General features: G+C 38.0%; 2 protein-coding genes across 2 annotated transcripts; one reads left to right on the forward strand and one right to left on the reverse strand.

The window, feature by feature from the left end:
- The first annotated feature begins 12,239 nt into the window (after positions 1-12,239).
- LOC109177743 lies at positions 12,240-16,382 on the forward strand. The gene is made up of 7 exons (XM_019327185.1): positions 12,240-13,115; positions 13,239-13,317; positions 13,522-13,620; positions 13,762-13,918; positions 14,468-15,179; positions 15,366-16,004; positions 16,083-16,382. Exons 1-7 carry the CDS (start codon positions 12,240-12,242, stop codon positions 16,380-16,382), a joined length of 2,862 nt encoding a protein of 953 aa, XP_019182730.1.
- A 207-nt stretch (positions 16,383-16,589) lies between these two features.
- LOC109176756 (leucine-rich repeat receptor-like protein kinase TDR) lies at positions 16,590-20,928 on the reverse strand. Its single transcript, XM_019326148.1, has 2 exons — positions 18,160-20,928; positions 16,590-17,179 (listed from the first exon to the last, which is right to left on the reverse strand). Exons 1-2 carry the CDS (start codon positions 20,756-20,758, stop codon positions 16,875-16,877), a joined length of 2,904 nt encoding a protein of 967 aa, XP_019181693.1. The 5' UTR covers positions 20,759-20,928; the 3' UTR covers positions 16,590-16,874.
- Between the last annotated feature and the right edge of the window lie 691 nt (positions 20,929-21,619).

Genomic DNA, 21,619 nt, shown 5'->3' on the forward strand with positions numbered 1-21,619 from the left:
TTACCATTTTAGATCAACTGATGCTAAACATAAGACAGTTTTCAAAAAAAAAATGCTACATGAGAAATGAGAAACCTAGCTATACTAAAACATATATACATAATATATATGGAGCAAATAAATTAATGCTAAGGTACTGAGTAGTACGGGAGATCAGAACAAAATTAAAAGCAACCAATAGAATTTATGCACTTTATGTGTGCTATGAAGTGCAGTTTTGTATACATAGAGATGCAGCAATATAGACGCTCCTCACTGCATTATCTTCCTTCATTTCTTCCTTTCTTTCATTTGCTTCCTCAACTCCCTCTCCCTATATGCATACAACCTTGCTAGCTCTACGTTTTTTTTTTTCAACTTTCAACGTGGTGACGCCCCTTCAAGCGAAGCTAGCTAGAGGTTTCCAATGCTTTTTAAATGGAATAACTCTAGTTATCTCGTTGATCCTCTATATGTACAAAACTATTTATTTAGTGAAATTCCTTCTTTTGATCGATCTGAGTATAACCATTGTTATTGTGTGCCTTTTAGTGGCTGTCATAGAAGTGTCCCTTCTTTTCAGTATATCCATTTTGGAATTATTGAGCGTAGTTAATGAAGCTGTAGGATTTTGCTGTGGATTGCTTTCAATAGGTCATTTCAATAACTTTAACGTTCGAAATTTTTGTTATTGATTTAGCGTAGCTACATTTGTAGCACAAATCTTAGAAATTCTAGGTTTCTTACGTGGCGGAAGAGTTATTGCCGATGGTCAAGGTATACCTCATCCTCCAGCCATACCCCCACCCCCACCTGTTGCCGTCTCTCCTACGGAGGTGACCGTTACCTCTGTTAATCCACCCTTACCTGATATTATATCTATCATCCTGATCTCAGATTTTCAGCCCATTTTTTTTTTTTTTTTGAATTTTTCAGATGGATCTTTATTGTTATTTTTTGGTTTGTGTTTCTCAGGAGTAGTTTGTTTTTTAGTTTTTAGTCTTTAATCTTTTACTTGATAAATAATTTTTTTTTGAATCCTTTGATTTTATGAAATGATAACTTTAAGACATGTAAGGAATAAAATATTATTAACACTTATTATTTAATATAAAATTAAATAGTAAATATATTTAATATATATTATTAGTACTATACGACTATGAAGAATATAATGAAAGTTGAAAAATTAAAATGGTGGGAGCTGAGAAGGGATAAGAAGAAGAAGAGAACATAATAGGAAAAGTTGATCAGAGGAAAGGAAATTACTTTTCTTTCAGTATGCATGAGTATGGAAAATAAGGTAGGTGGATGGCGTGTCTTACAGTTGAGCAAACATTTCTAATACTTTCTAAATTAGATAACTCTGGTATCAGAGCCCAAGTTTCGTGGTATCAGAGCATAGGTTTAACTTTGTCACCAAGTAAAAAATGAATGGCAATAGTATTTCTATTGGTAAGTGAACTAGTGACCATAATAAGTATAATTCTATAAGTTAATTCAATAGTAATGTAGGATTTACCATTTTAGATCAACTAATGCTAAACATGGCAAAGTTTTCAAAAAAAAATGCTAAACATGAGAAATGAGAAACCTAGTTATCCTAACACATATATACATATATACATAATACATATGGCACAAATAAATTAATGCTAAGGTACTGGGTAGTACCAGAGATCAGAACAAAATTAAAAGCAACAAATAAAATTTGTGTACTTTATGTGTGCTGTGCAGTGCAGTTTTGTATACATAGGTATGCAGCAATAGATGCTCAATAGCTCACTGCATTATATTCCTTCATTTCTTCCTTTCTATCATCTGCTTCCTCAGCTCCCTCTCCCTCTCCCTCTATGCATATAACATTGTTATCTCTACTCTTTTTTTTTTTCAACTTTCATCGTGGTGACGCCCCTTCAAGCAAAGCTAGCTAGAGGTTTCCAATGTTTTTTAAATGGAATAACTCTAGTTATCTCGTTGATCCTCTATATGTACAAAATCATTTATTTAGTAAAATTCCTGCTTCTTTTGTTCAATATGGGTATAACCATTGTTATTTTGTGCCTTTCAGTGGCTGTTATAAAAGTGTCCCTTCTCTTCCGTATATCCATTTTGGAATTATTTAGCGTAGTTAATGAGGCTGTAGGATTTTGCTGTGGATTGCTTTCAATAGGTTATTTAAATAACCTTAACGTTGGAAGTTTTTGTTATGGATTTAGCGTGGCTACATTTGTAGCAGAAATCTTAGAAATTCTGGGTTTCTTACGTGACGGAGGAGTTATAGTCGATTATAAAGGTATACCTCCACCTCCAACCCTACCCCACCTGCTATACCTTAACCCCCAACCCCCAACCACACCTGCAGCCGCATCTCCTACGGAGGTGACCGTTACCGCTGTTAATCCACCCCCACCTGCTATACCTATAACTTCACCTTCACCCCACCCACCAGTTGCCGCCTCTCCAAAAGAACAACAACCTCAACATGTTGTTGCTGTCGCTGATAATGTAGAAGCACCTCTCCACCGCAATGTTGTCCAGCGTCGAGGAGCTCAGGTGGCTCTAGCTCAAGGTCGACGACCTAGTTTTGGCTGTTGGTTTTGCTGGATTTGCGCCCGGATCGCTCTGATATGCATGATCCGATTTTATCTGGTAGATGAGCTTATCTTTTATTTATATTATATTATTAAAAACTTAGAGTAATTTTATTTCTTGGCATCAAATCTATCATCCCGATCTCAGATTTTCAGCCCGTTTTTTTTTTTTTATATAATTTCTCAGATAGATCCTTATTGTTATTTTTGGTTTCATGTTTCTTTGTAGTAGTATGTTTTTTAGTTTTTAGTCTGATGTTTTACTTGTTAAATGGTTTTTTTTTTTTTTTTTGAATCCTTTGATTTTATGAAATGATAATTTTAAGACATGTGAGGAATAAAATATTATTGACACTTATTATTTAATATAAAATTAAATAGTAAATATGTTTAATATATATAATTTGGTACTCTACTACTATGAAGAATATAATGAAAGTTGAGAAATTAAAATGATGGGAGCTAAGAAGAAGAAGAGAAAATACATTGCAAAAGGTGATCAGAGAAAAGGAAATTAATTTTCTTTCAGTATGCATGAGTATGGAAAATAAGGTACGTGGATGACGTGTATAACAGTTGAACAAAGATTTCCAATACTTTCTAAATTAGATAACTCTAGTATCAGAGCACATGTTTCGTGGTATCAGAGCACATGTTTCGTGGTATCAAAGCACATGTTTGACTTTGTCGCCCAGTAAAAAATGAATGTCAATAGTATTTCTATTGCTAAGTGAGCTAGTGACCATAATAAGTATAATTCGATAGGTTAATTCAATAGTAAGGTAGAATTACCATTTTACATCAACTAATGCTAAACATGGGACAGTTTTCAAAAAAAAAAATACTAAACATGAGAAATGAGAAACCTAGCTATCCTAACACATATACACATAATACATATGGCACAAATAAATTAATGCTAAGGTACTGGGTAGTACGGGAGATCAGAACAAAATTAAAAGCATCCAATAGAATTTGTGCTGTGCTGTGCAGTTTTGTAAACATAGGGATGCAGAAATAGATGCTCACTAGCTCACTGCATTATCTTCCTTCATTTCTTCCTTTCTATCATCTGCTTCCACAGCTCCCTCTCCCACTATGCATATAACATTTTTATCTCTACTCTTTTTCTTTTTTTTTTTCAACTTTCAACGTGGTGACGCCCCTTCAAGCAAAGCTAGCTAGAGATTTCCAATGCTTTTTAAATGGAATAACTCTAATTATTTCGTTGATCCTCTATATGTACAAAACCATTTATTTAGTAAAATTTCTGCTTCTTTTGTTCAATATGGGTATAACCATTGTTATTTTGTGCCTTTCAGTGGCTGTTATAAAAGTGTCCCTTCTCTTCCGTATATCCATTTTGGAATTATTCAGTGTAGTTAATGAGGCTGTAGGATTTTGCTGTGGATTGCTTTCAATAGGTTATTTAAATAACCTTAACGTTGGAAGTTTTTGTTATGGATTTAGCGTGGCTACATTTGTAGCAGAAATCTTAGAAATTATGGGTTTCTTACGTGACGGAGGAGTTATAGTCGATTATAAAGGTATACCTCCACCTCCAACCCTACCCCACCTGCTATACCCAACCCCCAACCCCCAACCCCACCTGCTGCCGCATCTCCTACGGTGGTGACCGTTACCGCTGTTAATCCACCCCCACCTGCTATACCTATAACTTCACCTTCACCCCACCCCACCAGTTGTCGCCTCTCCTGAAGAACAACAACCTCAACATGTTGTTGCTGTCGCTGATAATGTAGAAGCACCTCTCCGCCGGAATGTTGTCCAGCGTCGAGGAGATCAGGTAGCTCTAGCTCAAGGTCGACGACCTAATTTTGGCTGTTGGTTTTGTTGGATTTGCGTCCGGATCGCTCTGATATGCATGATCCGACCTTATCTGGTACATGAGCTTATCTTTTATTTATATTATATTATTAAAAACTTAGAGTAATTTTATTTCTTGGTATCATATCTATCATCCCGATCTCAGATTTTCAGCCCGTTTTTTTTTTTTTTTTTTTTTTTTTATAATTTCTCAGATAGATCCTTATTGTTATTTTTGGTTTCATGTTTCTTAGGAGTAGTATGTATTTTAGTTTTTAGTCTGATGTTTTACTTGATAAATGGTTTTTTTTTTTTTTTAGAATCCTTTGATTTTATGAAATGATAATTTTAAGACGTGAGGAATAAAATATTATTGACACTTATTATTTAATATAAAATTAAATAGTAAATATGTTTAATATATATAATTTAGTACTCTACTACTATGAAGAATATAATGAAAGTTGAGAAATTAAAATGATGGGAGCTAAGAAGAAGAAGAGAAAATACATTGCAAAAGGTGATCAGAGAAAAGGAAATTAATTTTCTTTCAGTATGCATGAGTATAGAAAATAAGGTACGTGGATGACGTGTCTAACAGTTGAATAAAGATTTCCAATACTTTCAAAATTAGATAACTCTAGTATCAGAGCACATGTTTCGTGGTATCAGAGCACATGGTTCGTGGTATCAGAGCACATGTTTTACTTTGTTGCCCAGTAAAAAATGAATGTCAATAGTATTTCTATTGGTAAGTGAGCTAGTGACCATAATAAGTATAATTCGATAGGTTAATTCAATAGTAAGGTAGAATTACCATTTTACATCAACTAATGCTAAAAATGGGACAGTTTTCAAAAAAAAAAAAAAATGCTAAACATGATAAATGAGAAACCTAGCTATCCTAACACATATATACATAATACATATGGCACAAATAAATTAATGCTAAGGTACTCGGTAGAACGGGAGATCAGAACAAAATTAAAAGCATCCAATAGAATTTGTGTTGTGCAGTGCAGTTTTGTATACATAGGGATGCCGCAATAGATGCTCAGTAGCTCACTGCATTATCTTTCTTCATTTCTTCCTTTCTATCATCTGCTTCCTCAGCTCCCTCTCTGAATATAACATTGTTATCTCTACTCTTTTTCTTTTTTCTTTTTTTTTCAACTTTCAACGTAGTGACGCCCCTTCAAGCAAAGCTAGCTAGAGGTTTCTAATGCTTTTTAAATGGAATAACTCTAATTATTTCGTTGATCCTCTATATGTACAAAACCATTTATTTAGTAAAATTCCTGCTTCTTTTGTTCAATATGGGTATAGCCATTGTTATTTTGTGCCTTTTAAGTAGCTGTCATAAAAGTGTCCCTTCTATTCCGTATATCCATTTTGGAATTATTCAGCGTAGTTAATGAGGCTGCAGGATTTTGCTGTGGATTGCTTTCAATAACTTTAACATTGGAAGTTTTTGTTATGGATTTAGCGTGGCTACATTTGTAGTAAAAATCCTAGAAATTCTGGGTTTCTTCTGCGGCGGAGGAGTTATAGACGAAGAAGAAAGTATACCTCCATCATCACTTCCACCTCCACCCCTACCCCCACTTGCTATACTTCCACCCCAACCCCCACCCCCACATGTTGCCGCCTCTTCTACGGTGGTGACCGTTGCTGCTATTAATCCACCCCCACCTGTTATACCTCCACCCCCACCTTTTATACCCCCACCTGCTGCCGCCTCACATGCGGTGGTAACCGTTGGCACTGTTAATCCACCCCCACCTGCCCCACCTGTTTTTGCCTCTCCTGAAGAACAACAACCTCAACATGTTGTTGCTGCCGCTGATAATGTAGAAGCACCTCTGCGCCGCCCTGTTGTTAAGCGTCGAGGAGCTCTGTTAGCTTTAGGTCAGGGTTGACGACCTGATTTTGGCAGTTGGTTTTGTTGGATTTGCGTCCATATCGCTCTGATATACATGATCCGATATGATATAATTCGGTAGATGGGCTTAACTTTTATTTATATTATATTATTAGAAACTTAGTGTAATATTGTTTCTTGGCATTATATCTAACATCTCGATGTTAGATTTTCAGTCGTTTTTTAAATTTGTTTTTTTGAATTTCTCAGATGCATCCTTATATTTTTGTGTTCATGTTTCTCAGGAGTAGTATGTTTTTAGTTTTTAGTCTCTAATCTTTTACTTGATAAATGGTTTTTTTTTAGAATCCTTTGATTTAATGAAATGATAATTTTAAGTCATGTGAAGAATAAAATATTATTGACACTTATTATTTAATATAAAAATTAAATAGTAAATATGTTTAATATATATAATTTAGTACCGTACGACTAGGAAAAATATAATGAAAGTTGAGAATAATATATTTAATCAACTCAACAATAATAACATACATCAAGAATAAAAGTCTAAATAATTTAAATAATAACAATCCACCAGGACTATGTGGTCCAATGGTATCCGGGTTGGACTTTCATTTGGAAGGTTGTGAGTTCGAGCTTCAGTGGGGGCGTTATTAGCTCTTTGTGTTTCAGTAGGTTGAGAAAGTATATGAACAGATACTACAATGTAATAGAGCTAGTAGCATTAAAAATAATAACAATACATTTAAAGTTTTAAACTATTGAAGAATACCAATTGAATAAAATATTAATTAATATAAAAAATTACCTGGTAGCAGTCTAGGCGTTTACCAGACGGAGTTAGCACTGTAGCAGTGGTCCACTGGTCCAGGTCGTGGCTCGCGAGGAGCGGTGGCGTCGTTCGTTGTCGTCGCAGGTTGAGTCGCTAGTCGAGTCAAGCAGGGAAGGCGGCAGAGGTACTGACTGGTGGTCCACTGGTCTAGGTCGCGACTCGCGAGGAGTGGTGGCGTCATTCGTAGCCCGTCGGTCTTCACAGGTTGAGTCGCCAATCGAGTCAAGCAGGGAAGGCGGCCGAGGCGCTGACTGCGGAGGACTGGAAGAGCGATGGTCTCTGTCTCTTTGAAGTCTGAATTAGGGATTTTTAGATTTTAGGGTTAAGTCTTTGAGACTTTGACTGCATCGCAGCCATCGCTATTCGCCTATTGCCCTATTCGCTTAATTTTTTATTTTTATTTTTTTTAAAAGTCGACGGGCTGGGTAACCTGTGTAACCCACGGGTTAAACGGAACGGGTCGAATACGGGACTGGCTAGGATTTCTCCCACCCAACCCGTCCAAAATATGGGTTAAACAGGCCCAACCCGACGGGTTGGGCCCATTTTGACAGCTCTAGATGCAAGTCTTGCCTCTAGAAGGTTTTTTAAGAGACTCGGGCTAACATCCACACTGATCATATCGTAAAAAAAAAAAAAATTGAAATTAAGATTCTTTATAAGTGATATTTTGATGTGGTTTTATCTCCTATTTTGTGTTTTAATTGATTGGATGTTGACGAGTTTTGAGATAGATTGCATTATTAATTGCTTGATTTTGGTTTGTAGGTGATGATAAGGATGTACAAGTAAATCAAGTGGGAAATGGGACATTTTTTGTGAGATTTGGAGTCAAATTATGACATTAGAGAGGACATAAGGATGCAACATAACATGGAAGATCAAAGGAGTACGATTTAGAGGTTTATGGGTGGTCACTCTCTGTAACATCCCACTTTTCTAACTCTTAATTACATCTCTAAACAGTCATTAACATAAACTAAGTAGCGGAAAACTAGAAGATAAGTAGTGGGAGTGTCACCGCCACAACCACCACTCTTGGTGATTGCACAGGCTAAAAAGGGTGAAACTACAAATAAGATTAAGTCTGGGTACTAAAAATAAATACTGGAATGTAAGGGGGGGGGGGGGGGGGGGGGAAACGTCACCCCAACACAGTCTACATCAATCCTCAAATATTAAGTCATAAGTCTAAAATCCATACATAGCATCAAAGGTACTAGAGTTTAGACATCTCAAACTAAGAGGCTAATCTAACTCGACCTCTTCTCACTGCTGGGCCCACCTGAAAGGGGTTTTGCAAGCAACACATAGACAACAGGAAAAATACCCGTTAGCACGAAGCTAAGTATAACCACACTCAACCCTGTAAAGCATTCTAGCATATACTTTGAAAACATTTGATATCTTTATAGCAATAAGCTAATATCAAATCATCTTTAGATCTATCACATTCTTTCTAGATGCTTGCACCCTATAATATCAGCTGGCATGCTTATATATGTATAAGATTGATCACGTAGATTCATCAACATATAGACTTCTCAAATAGCTTATCAAGCAATTCATGCTTACGGATAAGATCATGCTAAAAGACCATATAACAGGTGTTCACATGCTTCCACACTCTTATCACATAACTTATTAAGTAGAACTTCTACAACATCACAATAATCATGCTCAAAGGAATACCTTAAGTTAAGCTTCACATTAAACAATTCTCTTACGATGCTCCATTCGCATACAATCATGTATAACATTATGATCATACTTCTCATGCAATCTAGTGCATCAACATATTCATACTCATATACAATCTCATGCAATTATATAATCAAACTCTTATGCAAACTCGTGCAACAATATACTCATACTCGTATGCAATCTTGTGCAACAATATACTCATACTCGTATGCAATCTCGTGCAATTACATAATCATACTCTTGTGCAATCTAGTGCAACAATATACTCCTGCTCCTATACAAACTAGTGCAATAATATACTCATGCTCATATGCAATCTAGTGCAATAATATAATCATGCTCTTATGCAATCCAGTGCAACAATATAATCATACTCATATGCAATCTCATGCAATTATGTACTTGTACACTCATTTATAAATTAGAGTACTTTTTGTGGAGGTTTCTTTGTTACTTTCTCGAGTCTCTCTTGACTCTCTTTCTTTCTATCGAGTCTATATTGACTCTCATACTTGAGTCTCTGTTGACTCTCTTTCTTGAGTCTTTGTTGACTCTCTTTCTTTCTCTTATACTCATAGACGGCTTAGGGTTCCACAAAAGTGTGACTTACCCCATCGGGAACGGCATAATTCCGACCCAATATCTCCTACCATCAACGGAACCGATCTCGTGATTCAAACTCTATGGAATCAGGTATCGAACTATTAGTGTGCACACCCCCTAACCAAGATTCCAAGCCTGACGGGAAGTTTCCAACCTCGTAACGTGGGAATACGTTGCGTTACATATACTGGGACCGCAATGTCCATAAATAATCTCCCGAAAGGAACATAGTCCAAACGGTATCCTCCAAAACCTCACCGATATAGATAATACATAAATATATCTCTCATGCATCAATCTCATGCATGCAACAATTCTATTACTTCTCAATGCATCAAAGAATGATATACCACATGCTTATGGTTTTTGAAAGTATTCTTGGACTCACGTTGACCCCTTATACATTTTTGAAATATGACTCATGTGAAATGTCAAAATGCTCTATAACATGCTTCTAAATCATGTATAAACTAACATGAAGTATTCAAAGATATATCATCATGCTCGGTTTGCAAAATAGCAATTTCTATACATTTCACTCAACAAGTATGCTTCTATTCTCATTGATCAAATAACACAATTTAATCATACTTTCAAAAATCATATTCTCAAAGGATCATGCTTCTTTACTCAATAAAAACATTATCTGATCACATAATCAACAATTTCTCAAACACATATAACTTAGCAAAATATGCACTGTGTAACAATTCTTCACAAAATCCTTCTTAACATACTTGTTTTTAATCCAAATTCAACGAAATCAAAGCCAAAACATGCGTCGAGATGATCCCGAAGAGCCGAGTCACAAGGGCCCATAACACTCGGTACGAAATGACACGTAGTTGAGCCACAAGGTCCAGGCTACTTCACAAAATCCCTCACAGACAATACTCAGGGACCTGGGGCGGGACTCTTCATAGTCAGCCCCTGGAGCCCCGTTGATGTGCCGAGACTAGGCAACGGCCCTCCTCTAGGGCCGTGCCCTAGTCCCGTGCCACCACGGCTCTAGCCGGCGACCCTTCTGATGGGCCGCGGCTAGGGCTGCCACTTTGATCTGGTGCACACTGTGTTGTGCACCAGATGTGATTTCACCTGCAAAAACTCATCCAAACCAATCCAAAACAATCTCAACAACTCAAAAACACATACTAAATCACTTCTAAGCATAAACACATCAAAAGCTCATAGTTCCTACTCATTTCTACTCAAAACTAGGCTTCACAGAGCCAAATTTAAAGAGGAATCCATGGGGTTATACCTCTTGTAGCCTAATCTTCTTGCTTGGATCTCTTCTTCCTCTTGAACTAGCTTGAGCCTCCTTCACCACTAGGTTGTTGTTTCTCTCCTTGTTATTGGCAGACAAAAATATGAGGAAGAGGTAAAGAATGAGATCAGGAAAATGAGATGAAATAAGGTGGTTTATATAGGGTTCAAAACCCTAGAATGATTCACAATGATTGGTTGAGGGCAAAGGAGTAATTTCCCAAGCTAAAAGATGAATCAATAAGGGATTTTGGATGTCTTGTGGTCCACCATGTAACATGAACCATAGGTTAGAAATGCTATCTTTTATTACTTTGGGGTTGAAAGTGAATTTTCCCAAAATCTATATGGATGAACACTTGTTTAAAAATCCTTTTTGAATTCTCCCGGTCTCACTCAGATAAAATTCTCGATTTAAAATCTTGGTACGCGAAGTACCCGAAAACTTAGAGATTTTCGAATGGAATTCATTTCTTCGGTGTCGAATTGATTTTAAAATGCGACAAAATTATTTTATTCAAACACCGATTGATTGCAAAATTTTTTAATGGAGTGAAAAAGCTACTTTGGGATTTCTTAATACTGGATTTATAAAATAAAATTTTGGGTTGTTACACTCTCAACTTCACGTCGTGATGGTGGTCATGGAGGACTCAAGCTACATTTTGAACTTGGCCGTCATGCTGAGGATTACTAACGTGATGACAGGAACCAGAAGTTCAAGCATTACGACTAGGGTCACATCGTAATGCCAATTGTGACAAACAAGAGTTGCTTACTTGCTTTATGAAGCTTAGGCATCATGATGGTGGTCACAAGCGTAAACCTCTATGTGATGAAGGGGATCCGCAAGTTGAAATGAAATGAAGCGTCACGATCGTGATCGTCAAGATCTGAAAATTGGGAAAAGACGTTACGACATGGAGGTGAGTGTGATGGCCATCGTGAGGAATGAAGTGCAAACGTTCATTCATTAGGCTTCATGTCATGACACCAATCGTGATCGAGGCCAAATAGTTATTTCCTAATATGTTTGGAGCGATTTATAGTTGTATAAATAGACATGAGGAATTATTTTTAGATCATTTTTCTTCCTCTCAATAAGCTTTTCTAGGTAAACACCGATATTTAAGGAAGATTCAAGTTTGTATTTGAAATCATGTGACTTGATCTTTAATTTGAATTTTGATACATCTTACTTTTGTTATAGATGCTTCTATTATTTCAATTGCATAAAGAGAATGTGGGTTCTTGTTGGGTGCTATTACTTTGCATGATCTCTTGTATAATTAGGACCCATTGTAGTTGAGAGCCTATAAATGTGTGTTGTTTTTATGAGAATAGTACATAACTATAATCACACTATTAGGACTAGTATTAGGATTTTTGTATTTGAGTCATAGTATGACTCCCTATTCTAGTCTTTCTGTGATTCCTCTTGTATATATATTCCCCTTACATGTACATTGTAATTACCGTTCATATAATACAGTTTCTCTCAGTTCTCACCTGGTATCAGTTAAGCTAGGGTTTTCTTCCTTTTTCTCTAATGGCCGGCGGATCTGTTAACTGCTCCGAACGAACCGTTTCCAATATCCCTATCTGTTCTTCCGCTAGCTCTGATATTCCTTCGCTTTCTACTGCTCATCACTTTGTCAGTATTAAGCTCACCCATAAAAATTACTTGTTCTGGAGAACTCAAGTCGTACCGTTTCTTGATGGACATGGTCTCATGTCGTTCGTTGATGGGACCAATCCCAGTCCGTCGCCCTTCCTTCCCGCCGTCGAAGGAGGCCTGCCGACGGCAAATACCGATCGTGCAACATGGTTTCGACATGATCGGGCTCTTATGTCTATGTTGATTTCTTCTCTCAGTGAAGAAGCTATGCACCTCACCGTCGGTTGTCGTACGTCACGGGAGGTTTGGGAGTCAATTGAACAATCTTTGGCTTCCGCATCTTGCGCCCGCTCGTTAAATCTCCTTGGCCAACTACAGTCTCTGAGCCAGGGAGATTCCACAGTTGCTGGTTATCTTGGTCGTGCATGTGTTATTTTGGAGGATCTTGCTTTGGCCGGTAGGACAGTTGGGCTAGACGAGAAAAATCTTTATCTATTTCGGGAGTTACGGCCGGAGTTTCAAAACCTAATCGCATCTCTCTCAGTTCGCGGTCAACCCGTAACCCTAAGTGAGCTCGCTGATTTCCTTGGTGCCCAAGAGTTCATCCAGGGGATTGTTCCTGGTGGTCCGCCAGTGGCATTTGCCATGCAGCGCGACGGCGGAGGCGGTCAAAACCGTCGTGGTGGTCACGGTAATAGCCGAGGTCAGAATTTTGGCGGTCAGCGTGGAGGCAGCGGTGGCCGGTCGAATTCCGGCAGAGGTACTGGTCACCGTGGGCATGGTGGCAGTGGTGGTAACAATGGTCTGGTAGTTTGTCAATTATGTGGTTGTACGGGGCACTCGGCAGTCACATGTTACCATCGTTATGATCCTCCTCCACATGCAAATTTGATGTATCAAAACACTAATTCAAATCTTAATGACTCACAGACATGGATTCCTGACACTGGGGCTACCAATCATGTGACTCCAAATATTGCGACCCTGTCTACATCGGAGGAATACACAGGTAATGACACATTGCGCGTGGGTGATGGTAAGGCACTTCCTATTAGTCGTGTAGGACATGCTTCTTTTAATACCCCATATCGTTCCTTTCAATTGTCTAATATCATTCATGTTCCTAGTCTGTTTACATCTTTATTATCTGTTCAAAATTTGCAATGATAATAAGGTGTTTTTTGAGTTTCACCCATCTTTTTTTGTTGTGAAGGATATAACACCAAGGAAACTCTACTTAAAGGCAATAGTCATGGGGGTCCTTATAGACTTCCAATTGCCACATCATCTCCCTCAGTTTTTCTTACAGCTTGTACATCTCCATCAGTGTGGCATGATCATTTAGGACATCCACATCATCGTGTCGTACTTCGTATTCTTCAGTCGTGTTCGGTTAGTGGGTCTAATAATTCTATTTGATGTAATTCTAGTTTGTGTAATGCGTGTCAATTAGGTAAATCTTCTCGATTCTCGTTGGCACGTGTTGAGTCTTCCAGTTCTAGTGTTCTTGATTTAGTATACACAGACATTTGGGGTCCAGCCCCTCTTTTGTCAATTGATGGCTATCGTTATTTCGTTATTTTCGTAGATGATTATACTCGCTTCACTTGGTATTTTCCCATGAAATTAAAATCTGATGTGTATGTCATCTTTGATAAGTTTCGCACAATGGTTGAACGGCTTTTTAACAGAAAAATTAAAGCCATTCAGTCTGATCTAGGAGCCGAATACAAAAAATTACATCATTCCTTTACTCAATTAAGCATCTTTCATAAACAATCATGTGCCTAAACTCATGAACAAAATGGTTGTGTTGAAAGAAAGAATAGACACATAGTTGAAACTGGTCTGGCTCTTCTAGCCCGCGCCTCCGTTTCGTATAACTTCTGGGATTTTGCCTTTGAAACTGCAGTTTATTTAATTAACAAAATGTCATCTGTTGTGTTAAATAATCTCAGTCCCCATTTTAAAGTGCATAATTCCAATCCTTTATACTATTTTCTTTGTGTCTTTAGGTGTCTATGTTATCCATATCTCAGGCCATGCAATCGTCACAAACTCTCATTCCGGTCCTCCCCGTGTGTTTTCCTAGGTTATCCTGAGTCGTTTCGGGGGTATAGATGCATGGACTTAAAGACTAACAAGGTTTATGTGTGCAGGCATGTAAGGTTTGATGAAACTGTTTATCCTTTTGCTACTAAAAACACTGTGCAGACATCTCAACCGGCGCAGCATCATCCGTGGGCTGAGTCAGTTCTTCATCCCGCGGCTGCCGTTTCTATGTCTCTCGGCACGGCTGTCGTCCGACCCAGCTCCATCGACGATGACCCCGTTCCGCCTCCACCACCACATGCTGCCACCGCCAATCACTCGGCCTCGCCCGAGCGTGAGCCACGTGACCAGGCGGACCAACCCGTGAAACGCCCTCGCAGTCGTCCTCACGGGAAGATGGTTAAGTACACAGTTTGGACTCATGAGATGCACACTCAGAGCCGGTCTCAGGCTCCACCATCAGCTTTAACGATTCAAGTTTGTCCTCCAGATCCTACTTGTTATACTCAAGCCGTTAAATATTCAGAATGGCGTAAGGCTATGGATCAAGAATTTAATGCCCTCCTACAAAATCAGACATGGCAGCTTGTGTCATCTCAGCCAGGCATGAACATTATTGGGTGTAAATGGGTTCTTCGTACGAAACGAAAAGCTGATGGCTCCATTGAGAGACACAAGGCAAGACTTGTAGCAAAAGAATTTAATGAGGTGCCCGGTCAGGACTTCTTTGACATGTTCAGTCCAGTGGTTAAACCAACCACAGTCAGGTTGCTTCTTTATCTAGCTTTATCATCTGGGTGGTATATTAAGCAATTGGATGTTCATAATGCTTTCTTGAATGGAAATCTCTCTAAAATGATGTATATGAAGCAACCACCTGGGTATATTGATGCTTACTATCTGAATCATGTTTGCTTATTGAAAAGGTCACTTTATGGATTAAAATAGGCACCTAGAACCTGGTTTAACCGTTTGCACACCTTTTTACTATCTATTGGTTTTCAGACATCAAAAACGGGCGTATCCTTATTTTACTATTCTCAGGGATCTGATTGTGTATATCTATTGGTTTATGTGGATGATATACTTGTGATGGGCAGCAATACGAATCTAGTTACACACCTAGTTTCGAAACTCTCTACTGCTTTTAAAATTAGAGATCTTGGTGAGCTAGGATTTTTTCTTAGAATTGAGGCAGTCAAATGCAGTGATGGAATTTTGTTTTCCCAACAAAGATACATGCATGATATTTTAAAACGTGCTGGAATGGCAGAATGCAAACCATTGTCTACCCCCATTCCCACGTCGAAACTCGTGACTTCCAGTACGGTGCTACATGATGATCCAACACAATACAAGAGTTTAGCTGGTGCATTACAGTATTTAACTATCACTCGTCCTGACCTCTCCTTTGCAGTCAATCAGTTGTGTCAACATATGCATGCCCCTACGATTGCTCATTGGGAACAACTGAAGAGAGTTTTAAGGTATGTGAAAGGAACTGTTAATTTTGGTCTACGTGTCAGACAGTCATCCTCAAGAGAAATTCATGCCTTCTCTGATTCTGACTGTGATGGCTGTCCGGAGGATAGAAAATCCACAAGTGCCTTTGTTGTTTTTCTTGGGTCTAATCTCATGTCATGGGTCTGCAAGAAGCAAAGAACTGTTGCTAGATCTTCTACTGAGGCTGAATATAAAGCTTTAGCAGATGTTTGTGCTTAGGTAATTTGGATCATGTCCCTTCTACGCGAAATTCATGTTCCAGGTATTTCAGTCCCTAAATTATGGTGTGATAATCTCGGGCCTACATATATGTGTGTCAATCCCATCTTTCATGCTCGCACCAAATATGTAGAAATAGATTATCACTTTGTGCGAGATAGAGTTGCTGCTGGAGAAATTCAAGTTAACTTCATCTCAACAAAAGATCAACTTGCATACATATTTACCAAAGCATTGCCTGGTCCTAGATTTTCTTTTTTCAAAGACAAGCTACAAGTTACAAGTATACCATGTGCTTGAGGGGAAGTATTATGATTAGTATTAGGATTCTTGTATTTGAGCCATAGTACGACTCCCTATTTTAGTCTTCATGTGATTCCTCTTTTATATATATATATATATATATATATATATTCCCCTTACATGTACATTGTAATTACGGTTCGTATAATACAATTTGTCTCAGTTCTCATCCACACTATTAAACTTCCATTAGAATTCTATGGCTTTCGATAGAGATGGATTCATGTTCCACCCACTCATTTAAAAACCAAAAATTCAATGGGGGAACAAGGTGATAAGAGATTACATCAACACATTCTTTTTACTCACAAAAACCTTAAACCTCAACCATCTGACAACAAAAGTACAAACATCTGATCTGCTACAATCATAACCAAACTTACTTTACACTCTCTACACACTGCATGCTTTATACTACATTACACTACATGCCAGTGTCTAACATATATATATATATAGTATGTAATAAGCTCCCTTTGCAAGTGCTCATTATTTGGTTTTCAAACCCGAGAGAAGCTTCACCGCGTCTTCCATGGACGGCCTGTCTAACGCCCGACTTCTTGTGCAGAGCAAACCAACTTCAAGAACCAGCTTTACCTCATCCCGGATTACATTAGAGGGCGGGATATCATTCTCGTCTAGGATCTCTCTTAGAAGAGAATCTTTCGGTTTGGTTTGCATGTTTACTGCTTCTACACCTTCGGCTCTTCCATTCGTTAAGATCTCCATAACGAGCTTGCCGAAGTTGTATAAGTCCATGTAGACCTCCTCTTTTGTCCATATCTCTAATTCACCTGCTCCAGAAATTCCAAAATCATGTTTTTAACAGACAAATATATAGCAGCTTCCTATGTCAGATCACATAAATACCTTTTTAGTACAATTTTCTGTGTTTGAATTGGATGATATGAGCAATTAGGAACTTTCTGTGAAAGTTCCCATTTGCTTGCACATACAAACCATTTGAGTTGAAGTTGAAATTCAGTAAGCAATCTACTGAATAATGTGATGATATCAACTCAACAAAAATTTTAAATTAAATCATAATCTAGCAGGGAATCTTTCTGATTTTATATGAGCAAATATCAATTTTGGTCCTACAAGTATTACCAAAATGACAGTTTTGGTCCACATGTTTAATTCCTACCAATTTTAATCCACCACTATTGTTTTAGTACCAATTTTTCATCCACGACTACTGTTTTAGTGCCAAAATTCATCACGCCAGTCACCCATTCGCCTAAGACATGCCGAAAATGAAATTATTAAGGGTATTTTTGTCTTTTTTCAAATTAAGATCCCAATTTGAGCATGAATAAAAGGACTTAAGCCTTAAGATCTATCCCAATTCTAAATTCCCCTCCTCAATTAAGGTAGGATGAGGAAGAGAACTGCGAATTGGGATCGATCTTAGGGCTTTAATCCCTTTATTCATGTTCAAATTGAAATCTTAAGTTGAAAAAGATGAAAATGCCCTTAAAATTTTTAGATTTCGACATATCTTAAATGGAGGAGTGACCCGCGTGATGAATTTTGGTACTAAAATAACAATCATGGATAAAAATTGGTACTAAAACAATAGTCGTGGATGAAAATTAGTAGGAATTAAACATGCGGACCAAAACGTCATTTTGCTAATACTCGTGGGATCAAAATTGGTATTTACTATATTTTATATGATACAGAATAGCAAGAATAAGTATGTTAGTATGTACTGGCATGCTAAAAAGCTCAACATAAGAACTACAAGGTTCAAGGGCATAGATATATATACCTGTTTCTCTTCTTGCTCTTGTGGGCGAAGAACTGTTGTCTAATTGAGTCAATGATTTAATCCCGAAATCAATCAAATGTGGTTCCATATTTTCATCGAATACTATGTTACTAGCCTTCAAATCTCCATGGGGGATTGCAGGGTAGCAATTATGGTGAAGATAACAAAGTCCTCTAGCGATCCCAGTCACGATTTTGTACTTTGTTGCCCAATCTCTCTTCACTCTGATCTTCTCGGACAGGTTTCCATTAGGCAAGTAGTCATACAGCAGATAGGCCATATGGTTGTTGTAGCAAAACCCGAGCAGCCTGGTTAGGTTCTTGTGCCTTGCATTTCCCAACCGGTTAATGAACTCCGACATGATGGTCATTCTCTCCGGCCTCCAGTTGATCCTCTTGACTGAAACCGTAATCCCAGTGGGCAGAACCACCTTGCAAACCGAACCGGGCATTGGTGGAACCATCTCCATAGCATCATTGGAATCAAAACTCCTCAAAACATCGTTTGCTGTGAACTGAGGAATTCCACTAAACGATACCATTTCCCACTGCCCCTTTCCCCCTCTCCTGAAGTGAAGTACCCCGAATATTGCACCCGTGATAAGTAAGACTATCACTCCACACGTGATCAGAACCCAAGCGAGCTTCTGAGTCCTTCTGCTTCCTAGTTCTAGTTCCCCCGGTCCGTGATGGCAAGCTCGTATTGGTGCTCCGCAGAGCTTAGGATTACCCACGAACGCACTGCTATCCATAGCCCAAAACTTCTTCTCCTTAGGAATAGAACCAGAGAGATCGTTGAACGACACATTAAGTAGTTTTAAGCTCGACGAGCTTCCAAACTCGGAGGGAATTGGACCATCGAAACCGTTGTGAGAAAGGTCTAAAACATCAATAACGGGAAGGCTAGCAAGTCCAGCAGGTATATGACCCGTTAAGTTATTGAAAGCCAAGTCCATCTTCACTAAACCCTTACAATTCGACACACTATCCGGGATAAACCCCGCTAAGTTATTTATACTCAATTCAATAACAGACACTGATGATTTGCAGTTTTGAAATGAAGGAACATTTCCTAGGATTCTACAATTAGAAGCAGAAAAGTTCTGAAGGGACAACATTGACCATGTTTTTTCTGGGATTATCCCCCCAAGCTCTGGATTACCAGACACATTGAAATATTGAAGCTTGGAAGCCTGGGCAAGATCATGGGGAATTCCCCCAATGAACTGATTCTTTGACAAACCAACATATGTTATATCAGGAAGATTACTAAAATTCAGAGAGATTTCACCTGAAAACGCATTATCCTCGAGGCGAAGGCGAATTAAAGAGGGGCAACTGGAGATGGATGGATTGAGTCCCCCAGTGAAACTGTTGGAAAACAAGATCAACCTTAACAACATCCCTCCAGAACATATCCCAGGTGGAATGTCCCCAACAAAGTTGTTTGTTGAAACATCAAGGTGTTTGAGGTTTGAGTGTCTCCCCAAGTCTTCTGGGAGTGACCCATTGAAGTAATTGTTCCATATAAGAAGAGACTCAAGCTCTGGGAGCTTTGCAAGGCCTTGAGGCACAGTGCCACTCAACTCATTGTACATAAGACTTAGCAGGCTCAGTTTTTTGAGCTCTGAAAAGCTCTCAGGAATAGGGCCAGAAAGCAAGTTATCAGAAAGATCCAAGCTTGTTAGAGAACTGATTCTGCTAAACTCATGTGGAATCCATCCATCAAGCAGATTTCTGAACAGGAAAAGTGATTCAAGCTTGGTGAGATTACTGAGCTCTCTGGGAATAGGGCCAGAGAGATTAGCCCCAGCAATGTCAAGATACTGAAGCTCACTCATATTACCAAATTGCCATGGAATGGTTCCTTCATATGAATTGTAGCCTATCTCCATGTGAGTCAAAGCTCTGAGCTTCCCCAATTCCAGTGGCAATTTCCCACTCAGTAAATTTCCTGCCAAGTGGATAAATTCAAGATTCTCCAGTGAACCAAACTCTGAAGGGATTGGCCCACTGAAATAACTCCCTGCAAAATTCAGTATTTTTAAAGACTGAAGCTTTGAAACATCAGAGGGTAAGGGCCCAGAGAAGCTGTTACTGAAGGCATCAAGAATCACTAGACTTCCAAGATTCGAGATGCCCTTAGGAAATTCCCCAGAAAAATTGTTTCTGCTGATATCTAAGCTTCTGAGACTGGTGAGATTGAAAATCCCAGATGGGAGCTTCTCTGAGAAAGAATTATAGCTGAGGTTCAGATCAAGAAGGTCAACAAAAACACCAAATTGCCTCCCAGATAAAACCCCCCCAAGATTCTTCATAGAAAGGTCTAACCCAATCACCATTGATGAGTTCTCATTGCACCTCACACCTGCCCAGGAACATGCATGGATTTGAGAGCTCTGGGCTGAGGAATTCACTCCAGGGGCCAAAACCCAATCACTCAGAGTGTTGGAACCATCAATCACTTCAGATTTTAAGCTCAAGAGTGATTCAGTAAAAGGATCAAGAGCTAAAACTGGGTGAATCAATCTGAAGACAGAAAGAAAAACAAAAAGGATTTGCAAAGGCTGAAGAAGAATCCCCATTGGAACTTGCAGCATAGTGCAGAAGAAGGTGGAGGGGAAGATATAATTAGAATTTGGAAAATGTCCCTAAGAAAAAAAAAAATTTAAATTTTGTCACCCTGCTGTAATGGGGTTCTGGGTTTGGCTTTATGGTGGATTAGTATCATTGTATTGCATGGGGACTAGAGAAAGCTAAGGTTGCTGAAAAGGAACAATGACAAATTAGTAGTAATACTTATTTTGTAATGGAAAACATCTTTCATTTCTTTGTCTTTTTATGTTTCAAATTGGTATAAAATTTTCATTGTTTTTATTTTGTAAATGGGAAATAACACAGATCCAAAAATATTGGAAATTTTGATCTTTTTTTATAAAAATTAAATAAATAAAAAGAAGGGGCCCTTCTTCAACTGTATTTCTCCATTTGGAGAATATTTAATATTCAAAACTTGTTTTTGAAAGTTGTCAATAAAGTTGGAAAAATGAAAAGCATTTTCACATTTTTCTTGTTTAGGGAAGGTAATTAGGTATACAATTTAAATACAAATACTCCAAATTATTGCTACTTTTAGTTTTTCAAAAATTTTATGTTCAACCATAGTTAAAATTTTAACTAGAGTTTAGAGGTGATTAATGTTTGGTCTAGTTTGATTTTGAACCATGTTTTCCCAGCTAGTACTAGTCAACTAAGACTTCACACGACACTCTCTCATGAGTTTTAAGATAGTTACATTTTCAAGATTTAAATTTGAGACCTCTGATTAAGTTGAAATAAACGCACATCATAGTATATATGACCCATAGGTAAAACTATTTTTTAAAAGATGTTTTAGTTTTGGACTGATTTTTAATAATTTTTTTTTAAAAAAAAAAAGAAAAAGAAATGCTTAAACTTTA

This window comes from Ipomoea nil, unplaced genomic scaffold (genome assembly GCF_001879475.1).
Source record: "Ipomoea nil cultivar Tokyo-kokei standard unplaced genomic scaffold, Asagao_1.1 scaffold0176, whole genome shotgun sequence".
Classification (NCBI taxonomy): Eukaryota; Viridiplantae; Streptophyta; class Magnoliopsida; order Solanales; family Convolvulaceae; genus Ipomoea; species Ipomoea nil.

What these genes read in the sequence shown, in the direction of transcription:
- LOC109177743 (XM_019327185.1), top strand. Translation starts at nt 12,240, where the DNA reads ATGGCCGGCGGATCTGTTAACTGCTCCGAACGAACCGTTTCCAATATC. An exon ending in GTGGTGGTAACAATGGTCTG is followed by an intron (nt 13,116 to 13,238) that starts GTAGTTTGTCAA and finishes AATGACTCACAG; the next exon opens with ACATGGATTCCTGACACTGG. An exon ending in GGTATATTAAGCAATTGGAT is followed by an intron (nt 15,180 to 15,365) that starts GTTCATAATGCT and finishes ATTGGTTTTCAG; the next exon opens with ACATCAAAAACGGGCGTATC.
- LOC109176756 (XM_019326148.1), bottom strand. Translation starts at nt 20,758, where the DNA reads ATGCTGCAAGTTCCAATGGGGATTCTTCTTCAGCCTTTGCAAATCCTT. An exon ending in AAGAGCAAGAAGAGAAACAG is followed by an intron (nt 17,180 to 18,159) that starts GTATATATATCT and finishes TTTCTGGAGCAG; the next exon opens with GTGAATTAGAGATATGGACA.